The following is a 24,113-nucleotide window of genomic DNA, read 5'->3' as shown; positions in this document are numbered from 1 at the left end:
TAAAATATTAATTAAGCTGAGCTTTGTACATATTTACCTGTGTGAATTTTGTATACTGTTAAATATTTGAAACAATCACAGAAGGCCAAGCTGGGATATTTTGCTTCAGTGAAGATTGAGCAAATATGGTATGGGTATTTTAAGGATATTGTCACTCACATGAAGCCTGTGCTGTACAGGACATCTGCTAACAGTTCTTTATGTCACCAAAAACAGTATAGCAAAGTATCGAGTTGGGGGTAACTCATTTTCACTTCTGCTCATGCACCAAAACACTGAGGAGCGGTGGTTGGAGTCCATATGCCCAGCTCACCCTCTGCTTTCTTGATTTACAGCCTGCGATATGAACGTTCACAAGCAGTGCGTCATCAATGTCCCCAGCCTCTGTGGAATGGATCACACAGAGAAGAGGGGGCGGATTTACCTAAAGGCTGAGGTTGCTGATGAAAAGCTCCATGTCACAGGTAAGGCTTGCTCATCCCGGAGCAGTGTCGTGGGCAGGCATTTGGATGAAGGTTGATATTAAGGCAGGGTGGGGGCTGGGCTGTATGCCCTGAGGCCTCTGGAGAGGCAGTTGCGCTGGTGGAACCATCACTGTCTGGGAGCCCTGCAGCCCTCTGAACCCTCATGTTAATACACCTCCCAGGAGACAGGTCTGTACACCAAAATTTCCAAATACTCAATGTCACACGAAGTCACAACCACTGTGTGGACTGGACTATTCTGACAGCATTGTTCTAGTTCCACTCCCGTATACTCTCCTCCCGGTGACAGGGGGTCAGGGGAGCCAATTAATCAAAATACTGTTGGAGGGAGTGGAACTAGAACAAGGGGAAGCAAATGGATGGATGACCCAGGTGTTTTGTGGCATTGGGCTGTGATGGCCCAATAAATCCACCTCAGCAACAGCAACAGCCATTGAGTGCTTTTGCTTCCCTTGTGTTAGGGATGGTGCTAGGAACTTCACATAGATTAATTATTTAGACCTGACACCTAGCTGGTTATTAACTTCATTTTCCAGAAGAGGACACTGAGACACAGGTCAGTACTTTGCAGTGTTACAGTTAGTAAGTGAGGAGCTGGGATGGGAATGGATGCATTTGACTCCCGATACTGTGCTTGTAATGACCACACCTCCTACAAACAGCCTGGCTAGGTGACCGGAATTCCCTGTCCACGGGCCTGGTAACTCCCTCCTCAGGGCTGTTTCTGGGTGGGCTCTGCCATAGCATGGCTTTTCCTTTGGTTTTCCCACCAAATCCACTTTCGGTTAATCGGCACACTCAGTCAAGTTATCCTAGGCCTAGGACCCATCATGTGTCCTCAAGATGACTTGAGTTCTCTGTACCATGACCCACTCCATGTTGGTATGTGGTTGAACTCTTAGGCATCAGCCTATTTCCTTGTACTTGGGGGTCCCGGAGGGACCAACTGTATACATTCCTCTTGTTGACAAGGGCATTCATCTTGATTGATCAGCAAAGGTATCTTCCATTTGTATCTAGGAATTTCAAGTGGTCATAAACATGGAAAGACTGATGCTAATTTATTATGTTTAGATAACAGAAAACATAGAAGAAAAGCTTAGGAGGATCTGTTTAAGAGAAAAGGAAAGGTGGGGCTTCCAAAGAAAAGCTTACTTTTGGAAACATCCTCAGGTTTTTCCTTTGAAAGATAAGCAGATGTTCTAACCAGGGCTGGCCTCTCAGGTAAGAACTCAGAGAAAACCAAAGGATTCCAAGGTATCGCTAGGAAAGGGTAACAGTTTGCCTCCAGATAACCTTGAAACCAACTATAGCTGATGGTCAAAGTGGAATTGGGAATGAAATCCCTATCATAGATACAGAATCCCTTCTGACTTTTTGTAGATGTTAGAGAAATTATTTTATTTTCTCAAGACCATCCCTATTGTGCCAATGCCTTTGGGGCTGTGGCTGTCACCTGCATTTCTTTGTAATAGGCTGATGCTGTCCTTGGAATCCACTCTGCCCTTATCTGACAGCCAGGGCACCTCTGACTGCGCACTGCTGCTCTCTGCCCAGAGGAAGATGGTGTTCCTTGGGGGCCATGAGCTAGGCCACGAGACCCCTCTGCACATCACAGCCTTGCTCTTGTTTCTCTTTTCTACTAAGGCTTCCACATTGTCAAAACCATGTATGGGGGAGCAGATTTTGCAGTCAAGGGGAAAATTACCATAACACCTAGTCTCCATAGGTAGTAAGGGATCAAGGAGCATAAAGTAGAATGCCTACAGGCTAAACATTTCTATGCAAAGTAGAATGCCTACAGGCTAAACATTTCTATGCTTTCCTTACCTTTCCCTTTATTTCCAAAGCGACTGCTGTTGACAATAGAATAGACATCACAGGTGAATATTCAGAGTTTAATTATGGGTTTACAGGTGGCTACCTTATGGCTCGCTGTAAGGCAAGAATGCCTGGACAGAGCATTTAAATGTTTAGCTGGCATTCTTTGTGTTTCTAGATAAAGCAAAACATACACACTGTGCATGCTGGACACACCCCGTGCCGTCTTCGGTAATAAAAGTAGCAACCATATGTACTGCCTGAACCTTCCAGTCTCTCCTATGAGCCTCAACAGCCTTGCAGATCTAAAACTGCACAGAGAGGCACAGATGCCCTGGCTGGAGTGGCACAGGTACACAGGTGGAAGAGAAAGGTCAGACCTCATTGTGCTAGAGCTTACATCAGGCTAATTCCTCTACCATTGCCAAGAGTTGAACTTGACTCACAATTGTAGAATCAGCTTAAGGAACAGTACCTTTCACTGGGTCGGACGTCGACTTTTTACATGTGAAAGCCAGCCAGTATTACTTACGGCAACTATCTGGGCCAAGTCCCTTGAGAATTAGTTTACAAATTTTTGTAGAGCTATAGCTCCACTCTAGGAATGTGAATTCAGCAAGTTTAATAATAATAATGTCTTATTCCATTCAGGCCGCTATCACAAAATACCTTAGACTGGGTTATTTATAAATAATAGGAATTTATGTATCACAGTTCTGGAAGCTGGGAAGTTCAAGATCGAGGCCCCAGCAGATTCAGTGTCTGGTGAAGGCTCCCATCTCTGCTTCATAGATGGCACTTGTCACTGTGTCCTCACATGGAAAAGGAAGGCAGGCTGTGTCCTCACATGGTGCAAGGAGCAAACTTGCTTCCTGTTATCTCTTTTATAAGGCTCTGCGTTTGGATGAAATATCCCAAAGCGATTCCTTCCCAAATGCCCTACCTCTTAATCACACTGGGAATCCAGTCTTAAGATATGAATTCAGACCACAGCAAATAATAGCAGCAGCTCACAGCTACTCAGTGCTTCCCCCACAGGACTACTTCTTAAGTACTTTATGTACTAACTTTTCTTCAAATCTGTGAAGAAGTTGACTTTATTATCCTTACTTTATAGATGAAGAAACAGAGACACAAGGAAATGAAGTGACTCACCCAGAGTCACACAGATGGTAAATTGGATGGCTAAATATTTAAATGGCAGATGCAGAGAGAAGATATTTTGATGACAGTATCCATAAGAGTTGGAGTCTATTTTTAAAGTACAGTTGTGTGTGTGAAGGGAATCCAATCTTAAGTATGGAAAGTCAGGCTCAAGGAAATAACTAATTAGTAATTACATCTTTAACATTTTTAATTTAAAGTAATTTAAGATTTTCAGAAAAGTTGCACACATAGTACAGAGTTCTCGTACACCCTTCACCCAGCAACCTGTGGTGTTAATGCCCTTGTATAACTATAGTAGCTGATAAAATTGTGAAAAATAGGTACTTACAGCCGGGTGCGGTGTCTCATGCCTGTAATGCCAGCACTTTGAGAGGCCGAGGTGGGTGCATCGCTTGAGGTCAGGAGCTTGAGACCAGCCTGGCCAACATGGTAAAACCCCATCTCTACTACAAATACAAAAAATTAGCCAAGTGTGGTGGCATGCGCGTGTAGTCCCAGCTACTCAGGAGGCTGAGGCAGGATAATCGTTTGAACCCGGGAGGAGGAGGTTACAATGAGCCCGAGATTGTGCCACTGCACTCCAGCCTGGGCGACAGAGCAAGAGTCCATCAAAAAGAAAAAGAGAGACAGAGAGAAGAGAAGAGAAAGGAAGGAAAGGAAGAAGGAAGGAGTACCCGTAGTAGTGACTAGGAATTGTTTTAAACAGCCAAATAGAAGACATCAGACTCATCTTCTTTCAGTATAAAAGGGCCGCAAGTGGTACTAAGCAGAGCCCCCTTGGGGCAGCACTTGCCAGTGATGGATGGCATCCCCACCCCCATTACCTGCCTGCAGCATTTCCCAACCAAATAGTTCAGGCATGAGTTTATCTTGAGAAATGTTTTCATACCAACAGCTACCATTTATTGAGTGCTTGCTCTATATTTATTGTTAATAGGACTGGACCTTTGTGCTCAGCGTTTTATGTTCATTGCTTCATTGACTCCCCAAACAATCCCATGAAGTAAATACTATTATTATCCTCCTTTTTGAGATGAGCAAGGGAGCTGAGAAAGGAAGAAAATCACTGCAAGTTACAGGGTGGGAAGTGATGTAGTGGGGCCCGCAGCCCGGGCCTGGCTTCCACACTCTTGCTTTCAGTACACAGGCTGTGAATGTTCCAAGTTTCTCTTATTAATTAGAGTCTCCTTTGGAACAAACAATAAACCCATAAATATTTGCTGAACCCACAATCGGCACCCCACAAGGTTCTGTGAGGTCATGGAAAGTCCCAACGTGGGACTTAAAACCAGGGGAGAAAAGAGTAACACAGGAAGAGAATACAGAACAACCCACATCCATGTAAAATTAAGTGCCAAGTACATGGTGATGAAATAGCACACCCTTGGGAGGTGCTGAGGGTGGGGAAGGGGACAGAGATGCAAGGAACCTGTGGAGAAGCGGCTGACTGAATACTGTAGGTATTTGAGAGGCAGAGAGGGAAGACAGCTCCGACTGAGAGAGTTAGAGGGCTGTGGGAATTAGCCTGGTGATGGCTTTCATGGGAACACAAATATAAACCAGAAGCCATCACGCACAGAGTTTATGGTCCAAATGTGAGTGATTTCTCAGAAAATGCATTTAAACCTAAACCCTGAGCAGCTGTGTTAATTGCTAGGTTAGTTCCAGCTGTGTCTTACCTGTGTAGAATTGCAAATTTTACGTAGTAATCCCAAAGTAACATAGAAACTCCCAACAGGAGCTCTGCTTTGGGATGGAAACCACCCTTTGCAGTCAGAGGTGAGTTTTTCTTTCTAGCTTGGTGGGGTATTTATGGGAAAGCCCTCCGCTTCAGCAGTGTATTTTTATTTTTTGCCTTCAGGCAGTGGTGCTGATGTTATCAGAATGGTGTCGCATGTTTTTTTTTCTTCTTCTTCTTATAGGAGATTGTAATTGGTTTTCTACACTCTGGTGTGTTTTGTAAATTCGGTTTATAGGAGTAGTGAAAAAAAATCCCTCATGGGAACCAATTTTCAATTTAATCTTGTAAGTAAATGGAAAAAATATCGGGTGCTTTACAGCTGTTTCAGGAGCACATCTCTCCCACAAATAGATTATTCTGAAGAAGAGTCTAATTTTCTCAACAAGTTGAGGTTGTTAATTTGATGTGGAGATTGAAGTTTTAAACTGAACTCTGGTCGGGGACGGGAAGACTTCCTCCCAGCTCTTACCGCACTGGGACTCCTCCTGCCTGCCTAGGGCCCTGCGCGATTCCATGTCTGTCACCCCTGCAGGTACGGAGACTCACCTTCATCTTATTGTGTATTCCCTCTGTGTGTTCTTCCACCTTATCATGGTGTATTTGCTACAGAATGAAGGAAATGAGCCTCAGCTTTGTATGATAATCGTTCATTTTTTGCTTCACCCATTGATCGTACATTATTGAGCGTGTGTCCTGCTCTCTTCCCGGCACCAGGGATGCTAAGATGATTAAGACCTAGACCGTGTCACAGACCGTGTCAAAGACCACACAGACCATGTGGTCTTTGGGGGAGAATTCAGGGATGAAAAAGAATTGCCGGGTGCTGTACCTGGTTTTTTGAAGTGCAGTGGGAGTTTGGGAGAAGGGGAGCCTCAATGGCCCTGGGGAGGCAGCAGGTGACAGCTTTACATCGGAAGTGGCAGTGGAGCTGGGAGGACAGGGAAGGAAGGAGAGGGTATTCCAGGCAAAGATGTTCAGGAAGCTCAGCACCATCCAAGATGTCAGGAATTTCAAGTGAGAGTTGGAGAGAGCTGGAGGGAAGTTTGTTTCTTTCCATTTTTAAAGTATGAGAGCTGCAATCATCAGTTTACCAGTGCACAATCCTTAGGAGCCATGTGCACAGGCTCCGAGTTAAATATTTCTTTTTAAAATGGGAAGATTTTAAGTTGCAGGTAGCTACATTTTCAGCAAGAACAGAGCCTGAACTCTAGACATCACCCTGAGATTCACAGTGAGCAGAGATCTTCTCTGTCATTGCTGGGTAAGGAGACGCAGCAGGTAGCGCATGCTTTGCCTAAAAGCTTTGCACAGGTACCTTTTGCAGTGACAAGCAGGCTGTGGAATATAATAACTTGAGGGCTGCCAGCAAGGAGATGCACCAAGCTGCTTACTTAAAGGAAAAGGTATTAGTTGGAAGTCGTTTCTGTTCAATAAATCTTAGTTACGGGATTTGGATCCAGGTCAGGAACATAAACGGTGATGCAGCAGATATATCTGCTCCTTTGTGTAGGGATGGAGAGGGTGCTGGCAAGAAGCTGCTTATCCTGAGGGGCACCCACAGTGCCCACTGTTGGTGATGCTGCATTTGACCACTTAGTTCCGTGTTCTTAGCGGATCCCTCCACTGCAAAGGTATTTTTGTTGTTGTTTGTAATTAATAAGGAATCTGGATGTCGTACTTGATGACCAGCAACCTCCCATCTAATGGTTTTAGCCTTAATTATTTTTTATTTTATTTTATTTTACTTTTTTTTTTTGAGACTCTGTCACCCGGGCTGAAGTGCAGTGGTGCAAGCTTGGCTCATTGCAACCTCTGCCTCCCAGATTCAAGTGATTCTCCTCCCTCAGCCTCTCGAGTAGTTGAGATTATAGGTGTGTGCCACCATGCCCAGCTAATTTTTGTTTTTTTGGTAGAGACAAGGTTCCACCACGTTAGCCAGGCTGATCTCGAACTCATGACTTGAGGTGATCCACCCGCCTTGACCTCCCAAAGTGTTGGGATTACAGGCGTGAGCCACCGTGCCTGGCTGATCATTCTTGATTAAAAGAAAGTAAGGAGACATGATTACCAAATGCAATCTTTAACACATGGTGGGATCCTGGATCCAAGAAAAAAAACAGCTGTTAAAGAACATTTGGGGGACTGTGGGGACAGTTGAATCTGGACTGTATTTTAGAGAATGTTTTTGTACCAGTGTGAAATTTCTGGGTGGTAATGGTCACGTGATTATGGACGGGACTGCAGAAATATTTTAGGGGTCATTTTTCCTGATGTCTGCAACCTACTTCCAAATGGTTCCACAAAAGCCAAAAACACAGACAGAAGTCTGAAAATAGGACCAGGCAGGGGTTGGGGGCAAGAAGAAGAGGGTGTGCGCAGGCAAGAGCACCTGTGGCGGAATAATAGTGAGTGACTCTAGAAAGTGATATAGTACTTCAGTTCACTGTACTGTTCTTTCAACTTTACTCCCAAAAACTTAGGCAATGATACCTGTGTCTGGAGCTTGGTTTCAGCTGTTCCAGTACTTAAATGTCCTCTCTAGAGGTCATTCTTGGCTAGAAGGAAGCCCCCGCTGAAGCAGCCATCGGAGCTCTTCAGCAGTCCAGCTTCCTTGCCTCCACCGGCTCACTCTGTGACCCCCCCACACCTCTGTCCATGGCCACCAACAGCTTTCCTTTTGTGGATGGCACACCAAAGGAGACAATTAGTCTGCCCCAACCCTGTGTTTCCTTGTGGCTCTGCACTGAGGCTGGGCCCTGAAGCCTGGTTCATGAAGAGCACTCACCTGGCCTCTGGCCCCCGTTAAACAGGTGAGTCACTGACCATTTCCTTAGAGCCACCTGGGACTGGCTGCATGGGACTTGCCATGACACAGCGGGCCAGACTGCCACAGGCAGGTTCTGGGAATTGTACACTCACATGGATGGGCAGGGGCTGCCTGGGATTGGGAGCCACTAGTGGTCTATGTCCCCAAGAGCTTGTGTATGACCCCCATTTTCCAAATAGCTCAGGCAGAAAAGAAAACATGAATCAAACAGCTAAAGGAGTCATATATAGGTGTGTGTACATATGTGTAAGAAGTAGGCTGGGCGTGGTGGCTCACGCCTATAGTCCCAGCTACTCAGGAAGCTAAGGCAGGAGGATCTCTTGAGCCCAGGAGTTTGAGACCAGTCTGGACAACATGGCAAGACCTCATCTATACAAAAAGAAAAAATAAAGTAACCAGATGTGGTGGTATGCACCTGTAGTCCCAGCTACTCAGGAGACTGATGCAGAAAGATCGCTTGAGCCCAGGAGTTTGAGGTTACAGGGAGCTATGATTGCACCACTGCATGCCAGACTAGGTGACAGAGCAAAACCCCATATCCAAAAAAAGTAGTAGTTGTGGGCACAATGTTGGCAAAACTGTTACTTATGATATAAATAAACATCAAGGAGTTGGAGAATGGCTGAGTGGGCCGTTTGCATTCTCCATCTCCTCTCTCCTTGGATACCCCACTCTCCCTGATCTGGGGGTTCCCTGCCCACTTTAAAGACACCAGCTTCTATTTCCTGCAAGCTTCCATCTCTTAAAAATAAGTAAGTAAATAAATAAATAAATAAAAATAAATAAAAAACCAACAAGCTTTATGATGCTCACACATAAGAGAAACTACTTCCTTTAGTTTGGGCTTAAATACTGGTAGAGAAAAGTCCATAATAAGAGGGGTAACTGCTCTTCATGACAAAGCACACTTTGTCTCCATGGCTTTGTAGAAGTTTCATGAATCCACTAACATTAGCTGATTCTGAAAATGATAAGCGTTGTAGCATTCATTTTCCCTGGGGAGAGGCACAGGAAGCATGGGTGTCCTCTCTTGTAGGTGGAGAAGTAAGAATGAGTGGGGGGTTCAGTGTTCTTGCAGAGAGGATTGGTGGGTCCGTTTAGCTTGGGAAATGGTCGCAGCATCTGGCCGGGGAGGAGGGGGGACCCTTATTATCCGATGATCTCTCCTTGCCTGGCCTCTTGCAAATGGAGATGCTAATGAGACTCAGCCAGTCACAGCAGTAGCAGCTGCCTAGAAAGGGGACGTGAAGGGCAAACCAGAGAAGCTCCTGCTGTTTCCTGAATGCAGAGATCCTGTGAGAAGAGAAACCGATACTGACTGAACAGTTTTTGGGTACCGGGCCCTGATTGGATGCTTTCCTACATATTCCATCACAACCACCTTTCGGAAAAAATGCCATCATCAGCATCAGCAGCATCATCATTTTGCAACTGAGGAAACTGAGGCTTGGAGAGCTCCTGCAGCCTGCCCAGCTGCCTCTAGCACCCACACATGCCCTTCCCACTATTGTAAGCAGCTGACCCTTGGCTCTGGCTGAGGGAAGATCCTGTGGTGACTCACAGCCGTTTCCCTTGGGTACAGACACAGCCCACACTGTTGCTTCAAGTGCTTGCAATTTCACATTTCTATCCTGCAATTAATAGTGGAGGCTACTCTGGGATGGCTGCGCAGCTCCTCTGATTACTGTTCTGTTGGCACCACTCGGGGTGAGGGTCTGTCCTCACTTCCCCAGACCCTCCATTTTCCAGGGTTTCCATAATGGCTGGAAATAAAAATGGCAGCAGGGAATCCAGCTGAAGTCTTCTGTGCTGGAAAATGAAGAATTAAAATGGGCAGAAGGATGGAAACAAGCCGCTTCAGGACATGTTTTGACAGTGTGTGACTTGCATGGGCATGCGACTGGACCAGCCCTTTCTTGGCATCCTCCTGGCTTTTTCTTAGTGGTCCCAGCTCTTCCCTATTGGAGACTCATCCTGCTCTCACATTCTCAGTCTTCAGAGAAATCAAATCTAGCAGTCACCTGCCTTGAGTTCACTGGTGCTTAACATCCAGGCACATCCTTGGCACAAGAAAACAGGAAAGTGCCTCTTAGCTAAAACATATAGCAGTGCGCTTGTACCAGAAGAAAGCCTGCACATTATCCCATTCAAATGCATATGCTTTGGGGTCATAACTGGCATGTTTTCAGTGGATTTATCTACTCTCTCTTCTTCCTTGATTGGACATTCCTGAATATCAGTGTCTTATGTCCACATGCCCTCTTCTGCAGCCAGTACCTTGCCCATCTCCCCATATTTACCCTTTATGTCCCCTACTCGTTTGCACCCAGATTTCCAACCCATGCACAGCCTCCCCACCAGTGTTTCCCTCCCTCCTTACCTTTGCTTGTGCCATTTTCCCTGCTCCCCAAAGAATGTATTTTTAACATTCAGCTCCAGTTACCTTTAGGAAGCCTCTCCTCACGTTTTATGCCCTGCCTGAAACCAACCACTTTCTCTGCATGCCTTTTGTAGCATGTATTATGAGATTTCACCTGTGTGTTTATTTGCATATCGATCTCCTTCCACTATATCATAAGTCCTTTGAGGTCAGAGATGGTGTCTTATCTCCTGTACCCAGCCCAGTGCCTCAAATTTGTACAAATTTGTACAAAATGTGTGTCTGTTGAGCCGATGATGATGATGATGGAAGTACACAACAAGCACAGCATAGAAGTTGACTCAGGCTTTTACTGCACTCCTCACCCCAAATCCAAGTGACTCTTCCCGTTTTACCCCTATATCTGCATCAAGTCAAAATGATCCTGTTTTAACCCAATTCATAAAGCCACATGACTTCTGGGATCCTTCAGAGAAACATCTATCAGCTAAGAAAAAGGTTGCGTCTTCTCAAAGAGACACATCATTATTTACATCCCGACTGTTGTACCTTGTCCTGACTGATCTGTGGCTCAGCTTAATGTCAGATATGTACAGACTTGCAGCATGCCATCCCACAGATTGTTATTCATGCTTGGTTCTCTGTGCGGCGATTCCAACAGAGCTTTTCACTCTGGGGGCTTAGTCACTAGATGTGCGTGGGAGGCAGCAAATTGGAGCAAAGGGCAAAGAGTTGCCAGTGTCATTTCCTTCATGCAGCATTTGTGTTTGTTGTAAAGCACCCTGGTATCCATGCGCGTGGTGACATAGTTTCTCTTTCTCCTGCTTAAGATACCCCAAGTCCCCAGATTCTTTATAGGGTCATCAGTCATCCGTCTTCTTTGACTTCAGTGACTCCTGCCAGGAGGAAGCACTCTTACAGATAGGCTTTGAACGCCTGCATCCCTGGAAGAGAAGAAGCAAATTATTTCTGGGGCCTCTTTCAAGATTACCCCATTAGAATACAGAGATATTGACATTGACTGAGCAGGTCATTCTTGTGCCGGATTTTAATTGCTTCTAATTATAGGATTATCATTTAAGCACAAGATGAATTGCTATGAAATTATTGCAAGGAACTTTATCTTCTTCTAGAAAGTAAATGTGTTAGCCAAGTGAGAAATCTCTTAGAAGCTTGCAAATGATGTCTTTTCAATCACTTCCCTTTGAACTTTCTTCTAATGCTTGGGGAATGGGAGAGAGATCTTGGGGGATCAGGATGGAAGACGAAATAAATAACAGATAAATGCTCCTTTTGGTTCCCGGTTCTCCACCAAAAGGGTGGAAAACTTGAAGTGTTTGGAAATGGTTAGGTTCACCAGTGGAAATGTCCTAAAATAAATGCAGAAATTTTTTTCCTCTCTTGATCCATGTCATCTTCAGCGGTGGGTAGGAATGGCTCAGTAGGAAACTAGAATCGGCAGGTGCTGTCCTATGGTCCTTTTCAACACCAAGCTGCTCGGATATCTTAGCAAAAATAAAAATGTTTTCAGATGTGTTGTAAAGGAATCTCCAATTAATGTGAATACACCTGCTCTGACTATTGGCATCAAAATGGTACAGAGAAACATCAGACTGTGTGCGTCTTAGCTTGTAGGCATTTCCAGTTGGAAAGATTCAGATTTCCTGAGAAAATATGAGATAAGTTAGCTCCTGAGCTGGTTCTAAAATATCCCCATTTGAATAGCGGGCCATGGCCACCCACTGAAAGCTCCGCACAGAGCATCCCCACGGGGACTTTTATACTGAGAAGAATGGTAGCCGCCTTTACATGCATTTTCCTTTTTAATTAATGCAAGGTTTGTGGTTAATTAAAGACAGGGTCCCTTTTCAAACCAAAGCAGGCATTTTTTCCTAGAATAATGAAGAGAGAATAGAAGCAAGGCAAACTTCCTATAAAAGTTTTCACAGTGAGGAGGGGTGAATTTGGGGAAGGTGGCCTGAAGGAAGTGTCATTTCATCAACTTCGACTCACTGGAGGTAGGGAATGAAATCAGAAGAGACAGACACCTTCCTCACTGAACACCCAGTGGGGAGGTGGCTCTTTTCTGGGAAATGCCACACTGACCTCCCTTTCCGTTTGTTAAGTCACTCTGCTGGGAGTGGGGGTGCAGCGCAGGAGAGACATATTTCTCTGGGATATATTGCTGCTGTCATCTTACAGCCTGCACAGGTGACTTTTCGTGGAAGAACTCTCACAGGTGAACATCTGCCCAAAAGAGAAAGTGTATGTGCAGTGAATGTTAGAAATAGCACCGTCGCTCTCCTTACCCTTTACTAATACCCAACCTCTCTGAAAGACCCTGAAGTCTGTTTCAATCCCTCCCACCCCAGTATGGCAGGGACTCTGTTGTCCTCAGAACTTCTGACTTCTGAAGGATGCCAGTATATATTTGAAAGACAAAAAAAAAAATCCCAGCATACTTTACGTGACCAACACTCCATAAAGAAAGAATACAGCAGTCTTGTGTTTATAAAATAATAAAAGTGATTTGCATTTAGAGGATACTGTGGTGTATTAGTCCGTTCTCACACTGCTATGAAGAAATACTCAAGACTGCTATTTATAGAGGAAAGAGGTTTAATTGACTCACAGTTCTACAGGACTGGGGAGGCCTCAGGAAACTTACAATCATGGCAGAAGAAGAAGCAAACACATCCTTCTTCACATGGCGGCAGGAAGGAGAAGAATGAGAGCCCAGTGAAGGGGAAAGCGCCTTATAAAACCATCAGATCTCAGCCAGGCACAGTGGCTCACACCTGTAATCCCAGCACTTTGGGAGGTCAAGGCGGGCAGATCACCTGAAGTCAGGAGTTCAAGACCAGCCTGGCCAACATGGTGAAATCCCATCTCTACTGAAAATACAAAAAATCAGCTGCGTGTGGTGGCAGGCACCTATAATCCCAGCTACTTGGGAGGCTGAGGCAGGAGAATTGTTTGAACCCGGGAGACAGAGGTTGCAGTGAACTGAGATGGCACCATTGCACTCCAGCCTGGGCAACAAGAGCAAAACTGTCTCAAAAAAGAAAAAATATATATATATCAGATCTCATTATCTTCACTTCGTCCTTCCTACGACCTCTGGGGATTATGAGAACTACAATTCAAGATGAGATTTGGGTGGGGAAACAGCCAAACCATATCATATGGGACTGGCTTTAAAGTCAGGTAGTCTGGATTTGACTTCCAACTATAGCACTAATTAATGTTGAATAAGTATTAGGGGTTGTTACTCTATAATGGAGTTTTGTTACAGTCACATTAAGTCATGTGGTTCAATGGACTGAAGCATGTCACTTTATTGACAGATTAACTCTTTCAGTCCTGACTCATTCATGGTGTAGCTATAACCACAGTGAGACTGCAGCGGCCCCAACCAAGAAAATCTAACCCCAGACCTCGTTTGTTTTCCTTCACCATGTCCACCAAGCAAGACACAGAAACACACTGTGAAATTACTTTCAAAATTGCAAGGCCTCTGTATGAGTAGAACAGCTACATAGTAAACTGAGGATATTAACCTTAAAGATTTTAACTGGCTGTGAACTTTGACCTTATGGCTTAACCTCTCTTTGTTTCCCTCTCCTCATCTGCAAATTCAAATTAAGGCACTTGAACTACATGAACCCTGACGTTCCCTTCAGCTCTGGCATTTTGTTGCTCTGAGAGCACTTTCAGAGAGAGCTAATCAGTGGTGCCAATAAAGTGTGCCCCTTCCTGAGGAACTAAGGGTAGATTGGAGACTCCAGAGACGCTGCAACTGGGTGAGGCCTGAGAGGCTGCTGGTCCAGTAATTTTCAAACAAGTTGGAACATCACATCTTATTTGAGATGATATTCAAATGGTATTTCACCAGAGTTACTCTGATTGAAGGGGAGAAAATAGGGTACTCACCTTCTTCCTCCTCCTCCACCAGCCATGAGGAGACTCTGTGGAGCAGAGTTTGAAAGTCACGGATATAGGCTGGGTGTAGGGCCTCATACCTGTAGTCCCAGTACTTTGCGAGGCGGAAGCAGAAGATCCCTTGAGGCCATAAGTTTAAGACCATCCTGGGGCAACAGAAAAAGACCTTGTCTCTATAAAGAGTAAAATAAATAAATATAATTTAAAATTAAAATAAAAATTAGCCGGGCATTGGTGGCACACATGCACTTGTGGTCCCAACTCCTCAGGGGGCTGATGTGGGAGGATCACCTGAGCCCAGGAGTTTGAGGCTGCAGTGAGCCAAGATTGTACCACTGCACTCCAGCCTAGGTAGCAGAGTGAGACTCCATCACAAAAAAAAGGAAGTCACTGATGTGATTGTTACCAGACTGTGCTGGGGTCCGTGCACCCAGTGCAGCAAAGCCAAATGCTAATGTTGGGTTAACAGCAGGAGAAACTGAGGCATTTATTGCCAAGCAAGGAGAATTCAGCAGCTCGTGCTGATGACTTGAACTGGCAGATAGCTCACAGTTATCTATTATTTAAAGGTGGGAAGGTGGAGGTTACAGTCGAAGTCATAAATCAGTACATAAGGGCTACACGTTGGTTTGACCCAAACAGGTGGGACATCCCAAAGCTGGGGAGGCAGTGTGCCACAGTCATGGGTGGATTCAAAGATCTTCTGATTTGTGATTACTTAAGGAGGAAAAGCTTTGTCAAAAAATTTGGAAAACAAAAAAAAAAAAAAAAAAAAAAAAAAAAAAAAAAAAAAACAATATTAGCTCTGGCTTTTGGGTAAAAAAGCATTGAAGGGAGATGGAAGAATGTAGAACAAAGAAAAACAGAGTGCTGTCTTCTGCTTCCCCATCCAAGGACTGTGTGCCAGTGGATCCGTTTGGTGGGGGTCCAGTTTTCCGAAAAACAACTCAAGGGCATGTGTTTAGATGTTATCTTTAATTTCTACAGAAAACAAAACATCTCCTAACTTCCTTGCTGTTGTTTAAGTTACTGTTACCTTCTTCCTTATCAAGTTGCTCATTTACTTCTCAAGGCTACCTAGGTGCCTGGAATTTTCCTTGAAGGAACTCAAGATTTTCCTTTATTTCCACATTAGGGGGTGCTGCTGCCCAGGGACCCTCTGTCTCATGGTCCATCCCCTTCATTTTCATGCATAAAAACCAAGGCTCAGGGAATGTGGCTACTATGTAGGGTCTTTGGGGTTATAAAGGATAAAACTGGCTGGGTACGTTGGCTCCTGCCTGTAATCCCAGCACTTTGGGAGGCCAAGGCAGGCAGATCACGAGGTCAGGAGATCAAGACCATCCTGGCTAACATGGTGAAACCCTGTCTCTACTGAAAAAAAAAAATACAAAAAATTCACCAGGCGTGGTAGCAGGTGCCTGTAGTCTCAGCTACTCGGGAGGCTGAGGCAGGAGAATGGTGTGAACCCGGGAGGCAGAGCTTACAGTGAGCCAAGATTGCGCCACTACACTCCAGCCTGGGTGACAGAGCAAGACTCTGTCTCAAAAAAATAAATAAATAAAGGATAAAACCAACCCACTCAGGTAGAAAGGGATATTAGCAAAAGAAATCTAGAGTATCATGAAACGCAAGGGTAGGAATGCTTTGGGGCCATAAGAACACTGAGAACCTGAGATTCTCTTTCTGTATCTCACCTCTTCTTTCTACATACTGCCTTCATTTGTTTCTTTTCCACAACACCTTAGACTTTCTTTGCATTGCAGAAAACATGGCCCTAGACAATTCTACAGCTTCGCCTCTTACAGCTGCATGTCTTCTACTGTGTCAGTCACAAATCCAGAAATTCTGGGAAAGGGATTCATCGGCTCAGTCTGGGTCACATGCCACCCTGGACCAATGGACTGTGACTGGAGGGCAGATACAGGGTGGGGTGGGAGGTGGGAGACATTTTCAGGAACAAGGAGTAGTGACAAGCAGACAAAACTGTAGGTAACGCAACACTGCCATGAAACGTGAGCCAGGGTTGTGCAGGAAGTGTGTTCGGGAGGAGGCATGCAGCCAGGCTCCTGCCTTCTACTTCGATGCTCCTTTCATTCAACCATGTTGCACATCCATGAAATTACTCAAGAGGGACAGTGGCTGAGCTTATGTACAAAAGTTGGATATGACTCATAAGTTCCTTTTGAACACATCAACACGCTCCTGGCCTGGCCAGTCTCCAAAAACAGCCAAGAGTAAAGAAAAAAATTTGAGTGACATTTGTCCAATTCAGCCACCCAGTGCATTGATCACCCTTCTAATTTAGAAGCTGTAAAACAGCACAGCAGGTTCCAAGCATAAATGGTGTTGATGTGGAAGAGATTGAGTGATGGTGGTACCTGCAGGAAGCAGAGTCCTTTGAATGGGCTCACGGGGAGATTGTGGAACAAGTGGCTCAGGAAGGTGGAGCTGTTTGATGAGGGCCTAGGAACTGGACAAGGCCCTCCAGAATGCATTTTGAGCCATTAGCCTTAAACCACCTTCGCCTACGGTAGCTTTTTCTGCAGGCTGCATTGCTGCCTTGGCAGACCCTCATCCCTCACTCCTGGAGCTTTTCTTTCATGAGGAATTCCTGCTGCGAGAATAAACTAAGGTAGTTGGCAGCATGCTAACAATACCTCCGGGTTCTCAGCCTCTGTCCCGACAAGAGCCAGGCCACCTTGCTTTCATTCAGTAAGGGAAAAGAAAAGCAACGTACCTTTTATCCCTGAATCATCGCCACAAGGCCCTCCCAGGTCAGGAAAATGATGTGTCTCCTGCTTGGTTTGCAAACCACGTGGATGATCCCCAGAATATCAGGTCCTCTCTCTCTCTCCCACCCAAACGAAAGCACTTAGATGTCACATGCTCACCTTGTAAGGCCTCGTGGGGTTTGGGATCCTCATCCTGTGCACAGGCCTTGACTCCTGGGTTCTGCGACATTGACTGTCTTCCTGTTTCCTTTCCCTTTCTACTGACAGTTTTGCCAATTCAGTGATGGCTTCAGTGCCATGGCTTAGCGGCACCCAAGCAGCTTGAGGCATCAGTGGTTTGTGGGTCATCTTAGTTATTTCATGGAATGAAAAGTTTTACATCCAAGATACTCGGCCCCCAGTCATTTCTTTTCCGTATCAATTTAGTCTCTCCTTAGTTTTGGTGCACATGGTTGCCTTGTGGTAGTCTAAGACGTTGACAGACTGGCCCAGAAAGAGATCCCAAGGCTAATGAGAATGTGTCCAGGTTCTTGTTTGGTTTTGTTTTGGTTTGATTTTGATTGTGGTCAAGATAAGAGGCTTTTCCAGGTGAAAATCTCTTAGGCCTGACATGATACCTGTAATTAATGCATATCTTCAGCTTTATACTCTCAGATTAAAGACAGCAATGGTATAACAGCAGGGTTGCAAAGAATAAAGTTTACTCCTGTTTTGTCTCTCTCTCCAAAGACCATAGTGTTCCAGAGACAGATACTGATCACCTCTCGTGCTCATGAACTCCTAGTAGCTCCCGATAAGTACATCCCTCAGAGAATCAGCTCTGAACCCATTTGTGGGAACAAGCATATGGGAAAGTTGTCGATTCTGCAGGTGTTGGGAACAGTTCTGGAATGGGATGGCGGATCCCTCTTCTGCTGGCGGATGGAGGAAGGATACCCTTGCCAATGGACAGTTGCCTCCTAACTAGGAATTGCGCCTCATGCTCAGCCAGGGCATTCCGGGCAAGGAAGCTGAGCAAAGCCCACTGGAAGACAGGGCTCCCTCGGGCACAGATAAGAACAGCTTCCTGCTCCTCTACAGCCTCAAAAGTTCATGCACCTCGTCCCTCAGACAAAAGTGGTAGAAAGAAGGTTGGTGTCACTGGACTTCGTCTCTTAGGGTTCAGCTACTTCGGGCGAGGGGTTGGGAGGAACCAATAAATATTTTTGTCTTTGTCTGCCACATTGATGCAAATGCTTATAATTTTATTAGCAGCTGCCTGGGAGCCAGGCCTGACTTAATTTAATTTAATCTCCTGGGTTATTTCAGTTCGGCTTAGTCTGTTTTAAGCACAGATGAGGAGGAAATAATCAGACTGAGGGGGCAGATGAGTGAGGGGCCGGAGGGGCCATCCGCTGCCCTTGTTAGTTCCTCAGGCTTAACTTGTCTCGATCTAAAGGGAATGACTTCATGGAGGCAGGTTGGCCACACGAAGTTCTAGCTCTCATTGTGTTTTGTCTCTGGTATCCTCACCTTGTTCTCTAAGAAAAGAAGCATGATATCCGCTTTGTGGGGGAGGGAGGATAGGGGATATTAATTGTGCTGCTAGAAACACAAATGGGGCAATTCTCTTGTGCCAGGCAGGACTGAATAGTGACACCTTCCCCCGCCCTTCCCTTTCTCCTTTTAGCAAACTACACTGATCACTGTGTTGTGGTAGCTCTTTCTCTTTGGAGTGTTTTTTGTTGTTGTTTGGTTTGTTTTATGGGTGTTTTTTTGTTTTGTTTTGTTTTGTTTTGAGACAGGGTCTCACTCTGTCACCCAGCCTGGAGTTCAGTGGCATGATCTCGGCTCACTGCAACCTCTGCCTCCCAGGTTCAAGTGATTCTCGTGGCTCAGCTGGGACTACAGGCACATGCCACCACACCCTGCTAATTTTTGTACTTTCAGTAGATATAGGATTTCACCATGTTGGCTGGACTGGTCTCGAACTCCTGGCCTCAGGTGATCCATCTGCCTCGTGCTCCCAAAGTGCTGGGATGATAGGTGTGAGCCACCGCGCCCGACCGTCCTTGGAGTGTTTCGATGCCCTGGGATTAGTGGTTTGGGAGGAAGGATGCCAGAGCCTCCCCTTTGAGTGGTGTCTTCTGAGTAAATATGTGGTTCAGAGGCCCGCTTGGTGAAGCCCAAGGCCCAAAGACCACCAAGTCCTGTAGCCTGGAGCTGCCATGCCTGCCCTGAGCCTAGGAACTGCATCCCAAGGCCACCCCATCATTTCCTGCTCCCAGGGCCTGTGAGGCTGTGCATTTGGTTTGGTACCAGGAATGATCAAGAACAAGAGAGATTCTTGGGCCCAGTCAGAAAGAGAACCCAAAGGTAGTGAGACTGTCCAGAAAGGGTTTTGGTTTTTTGGTTTTTTTAAACTGTGATTGAGATGATAAGAGGTTTTGCCAGGTGAAAATTTCTTAGCCTTGACATCATCAAAGAAGAGAGATTCATCATCTCATCATGAAGAGAGATTCATCCCAGTTTCTTACATCTTTTTTTTTTTTTTTTTTTATTGAGGCAGCATCTTGCTCTGCCACTCAAGTTGGAGGGCAGTGTTGCCATCATAGCTCACTGTAGCCATGATGCGCTCCTGGGCTCAAGTGATTCTTCTGCCTCAGCCTCTGTAGCTAGGACGACCACACCTGGCTAATTTTTAAAATTTTTGTACAGGTGGGGTCTGACCACATTACCAGGCTGGTCTCAAACTCCTGGCCTCAAGCAATCTTCCCACCTCAGTCTACCAAAGTGATGGGATTACAGGTGTGAGCCACTGTGCCCGGCTCATTACAGTTTTCTATGCCAACCCTGAAAGCAGAAAATTGTATCCCCACTGAAGTGTTGGTTCCGTGAGCCCGAAATTTTTATGGATCTTATTCATTGTAGAATACCCAAACTTACGGTGCCTGGGACCCAGCATGTGCTCCGTGTGTGTCTGTGTAGCACTGGAGGGTTTTTTCTGGATCATACTGATAATTACAAAAGTTAAGATTATTAAGTACTCATTTTGTGCCAAGCACTATGCCAGGGGTTTTACTTGTATAATCTTATTTAATACTTAAACAGTTCCTATTGCATGAAACTCTTATCTCCATTTAAATGGAGGCATAGAGGATTTCAGGAACTTGCCAGGCGACAAAGTGGAGCTAGAACTTGAATCTAGGCAGAACATTTTTATCTGTGTCCTGAGAGTTTCCGTAAGAACATGACCGAAAGGTTTTTTGGTACACGCTGAGTCACCTGCATGAGTGTTCCTTCAGAACCATCCTCCCAGCACCCTGTGCAGTGGAGATTCCCCGAGAGGGAGCATCACTGGGCTTGGGGCTGAGTGTAGGAGTGGCAAGAGGGGGTCTCGGGTCCAAGTACCTTCCATGGCTCATTAAAGTCACCTGAGTAGACCTGCTAAGCACTCACTCCTCCATGCCAGGTTTCTCAAAGTGTGCTGCTGGTCTTCCCCGGGTGGGGTAGAGTACTTCCCCACGCCAGGTTTCCTGAATCAGATTCCCTAAGAACAAGAGCGGAGCCTGCAGGTAAATTCTATTGTTAGTGAGTTCTCCAAGGTGGTTCTTATGCACCTAACATTTGAGACCTGCAGGTATTTTTGCTCCTAGCCTTGCAGTATGTTAGATTTACTTAAAAACATACAAGTGTCTGTAAGTTTGGGATGGTGTTGGAGGGAATTTATTAAAACTAGAGTTCTTCTTTATGCGGAACAGCACACACATTAGGAAAAGCAATAGCATCCGAAGACAGAGGGGTGGCGTGTAGCTCATTTTGGCCTTTCCTGTTGAAGGCCCCCAGGTTCACTCTTGGGATGACCAGGCCCCTACAGACCAATTCCAATGTAGTCCTGACTGAGCAGTCCATCAGGATGCCAGTTTATGAATTTACAGAGAGAAATAAAATTGACCATGTGACTTGATGAGAGCAATCTCTCAGTGTGGAGAAGATACCGGGCAAGGTATAATGAACCCATTTTATTGATTTGTGACATTAAACACCATCACCTAGACTACACAGAGCAGAATTCCACTTTGGGAGTGCCTTCTCTCCCTACAGACAAACCTCAGGGGAGTCAGAATGCTGCCTCGTAAACACAGAATTATAACAAGGGGATGCGATAAATGTTGGATGGCAGCAGACAGGTTTAACATTTATCTCAAGTTAGAGGCCAGCTGCTGTGCTGCCGGGGCCAGAAGCACTTGAAGTCGAATGCGTAGATGCCCCTCCTTGGACCTGCGTTATAGGCACTGCTGACATTTGCTTAGAGCTTCTGCTTTCTCACTCCTCATTTGAACATATTCATACTGGACACAGACTGGTCCTACAAGCCTAACACCTCTCAGAACCCTCTCTCCTTCAGGGGACTTTGAGAAGCTCTGCTCTGATCCAGTATTGATGAATCCAGTAGTTTGTTGATTTCCAAAGAAGGATCTTGCTTTCCTCATTTCCTACTACTACCCAAAGGAAGGGAGAATCACCTCATTATGGCTCCAAATATCAACAGATGTTATATAAAGGACTATATAAGATTTCCTGTATCTTAATTCTTTGCAGAAATGCCTTCTGTGAAATCTGATTCTTTGTCTGTCAGATGATGATGAATATGAAATAACTGGAATTAGTAGAGGAGTGATGTTTATCTTAGAGCAGGATCTGAGCTTCAGACCCATGAATGTACCCTCAACCCCACTCCAGCTCCAGGAGGGGTCAGTGAATTCTCCAAAATGATATATATAATTTTGTATCTAATTTCTAGGAGAAAGAGTGGCCATAACTCTCCATGTCTCTGCAAGGCACCCCTTGAATCCCCTCCCCTCCCCCCGCCACACACACAAATTTAGAAATTATTTCCAGGACAAAGGGCTACATGAAGGACTTTTAACTACCTAGGACCCAGACTAGAAACGTAGACTTTGGTGATACCATGAAAACAAAGGCATAATCATGTGCTATGAAAAGGAGGCAGCTTCTGTTCACAGTAGAAAGAATCTTAGAGCTTTCCCTGTCCAGCCAACTCCCTTGCTTTCTAGACTAAATATAAAGACTCACTAAAGTTTGCCCAAGAAAGTGAGCAGCAGGACAGAGCAAGCCGAAGGTCCCTGTCCAGTTCCTTCCCCCACCTCTGCCACCCTTTAAATTCCATCTGGAATGTCTGAGTGTTTAGTTCAGTTGGAGGTTAGGGATCTAGGAAGTGAAATGGCCACCAGGATGATGTGGAATCGAATTAAACAGATATAGCCTTGGCCTTTAAAGAACAGACCATAGTGGAGGCATATGTATTCATCCATTCTTACACTGCTAATAAAGACATACCCGAGACTGGGTAGTTTATCAAGGAAAAAAGTTGAATTGACTCAGAGTTCAGCATGTCTGGGGAGGCCTCAGGAAACTTACAGTCATGGTGAAATCTTCACATGGCCGCAGCAGGAAGTGCAGAGTGAAGCAGGGAAAAGCCCCTTATAAAACCATCAGATCTTGTGAGAACTCACTCACTATCGTGAGAAGAGCATGGAGGTAACTGCCCTCATGATTCAGTTACCTCCCACCAGGTCCCTCCCACAACACATGGGGATTAGAGGAACTACAATTCATGATGAGATTTGGGCAGGGACACAGAGCCAAACCATATCAAGGAACCACATTCAAAAGCTACCCATATAGTGACAAGTTAACAACATGAAAGCAAAGGTAAGAGTGTCTGCCATGAGAGCTGATGGTAAGCAGCTTAGATTTGAACTGAGAGTGGCCAAGAGTAATTAATTCGTCTTCCAATTAACCAGACTTTCTAGAAACAGTGGAATTCCAAGAGCTACTGAAGAAATCCAGATCTCCTTGTGTTTCTGGATTGAATTGCGGTAACCAGCTGGTAACCTATGAAATGCAGTCTCTCTCATGTCCCTCTGAAATGTTAAGAAGATTCAGGAAGTGACAGAAACCCACGATCAAGACTGGCAAACCACTTACTGCCACTTGGAGAAATTCCTGTTGCCCATTATCCCAGGGGTCCTGTGTTGAGACAGTTATCAGTGGTCTGGCTATACTGGATGCATGAAAAATCAAAGTCCTGCACACCTGAAAGAAAGCAGGAAGATTTAGTAGGCCTCCCCTTTTGCTTAGATAAACAGGGTCTTCAACCAGGCAAAAAAATCTGGGAGGCGTTCCTTTGCTATGAAAGTTCTCTTATTTCAGAGGATCAAAATGCTGTCTTTTCTCATCTTCCCATGCAGTCTACAAATAGACTGTAACTTCCAAAGGAAAAAGAAAAGGGCTCTTCTTGGTGGGTTATGTCCTAAGGGTTAGGAGCCCTGTAAGTGAAGTATAGTGGACACAGGTGTGGAGGTGAGAAAAACTTAAGGGTCAGGGGATTCTAATTTTAAACGGACTTCACAGATTCAGGATGTGTAATTACCAAGCACCGTGAATTGGATATGATCCTACCTGGCTTCAGCAAAAACATGCTCATCATTGAACCAAGAACCATGAACATCAAACTGAGTGCCCTGGAAGAGGGCAGCAAGTTCTCTAGTGTCCCAGTCGACAGTGGATAGAGCCAGTGTGGCACACAAACAGTCTCTTTGGGCAAATAACACATCTGGATATACTTGTCTTTGTTTGAGGACAAGTAAAGAAAGAAAACAAGCCTAAAATATTGGGCCCATGTTTAAAACATGGGAGATAAAGTGAAAGGGATAGTATTATGGAGAACATATCTGAATATGGATTATTGGAGGAAAAGAAATTACAGAAGAGTATTTGAGAAAACTCCATACACATTTTAATAGGGTGCAGGAGGCTGGGCACAGTGGCTTACACCTGTAATCCCAGCACTCTGGGAGGCCAAGGCAAAAGGATGGCTTGAGGCCAGGAGTTTGAAACCAGCCTGGGCAACATAGCAAGTTCTGCCTCTACAGAAAAATTTTAATAGCCAGGCATGGTGGCACACACCTGTAGTCCCAGCTACTCAGAAGGCTGAGGTGGGAGGATTGTG

At 45.2% G+C, this 24,113-nt stretch overlaps 1 protein-coding gene across 1 annotated transcript in view; it reads left to right on the top strand.

The window, feature by feature from the left end:
• Positions 1-24,113, top strand: part of PRKCA (protein kinase C alpha) — a 239,853-nt gene that overhangs the window by 75,107 nt on the left and 140,633 nt on the right. The window contains exon 3 of the mRNA XM_017855838.1: positions 336-464. Within this exon, the coding sequence (XP_017711327.1) occupies positions 336-464 (129 nt within the window). The remainder of the gene's footprint in view (positions 1-335; positions 465-24,113) is intronic.

This window comes from Rhinopithecus bieti, unplaced genomic scaffold (assembly GCF_001698545.2).
Source record: "Rhinopithecus bieti isolate Rb0 unplaced genomic scaffold, ASM169854v2 scaffold_39870, whole genome shotgun sequence".
NCBI classification, from domain to species: domain Eukaryota; kingdom Metazoa; phylum Chordata; class Mammalia; order Primates; family Cercopithecidae; genus Rhinopithecus; species Rhinopithecus bieti.
This window is presented reverse-complemented; position numbering and strand designations above follow the sequence as displayed.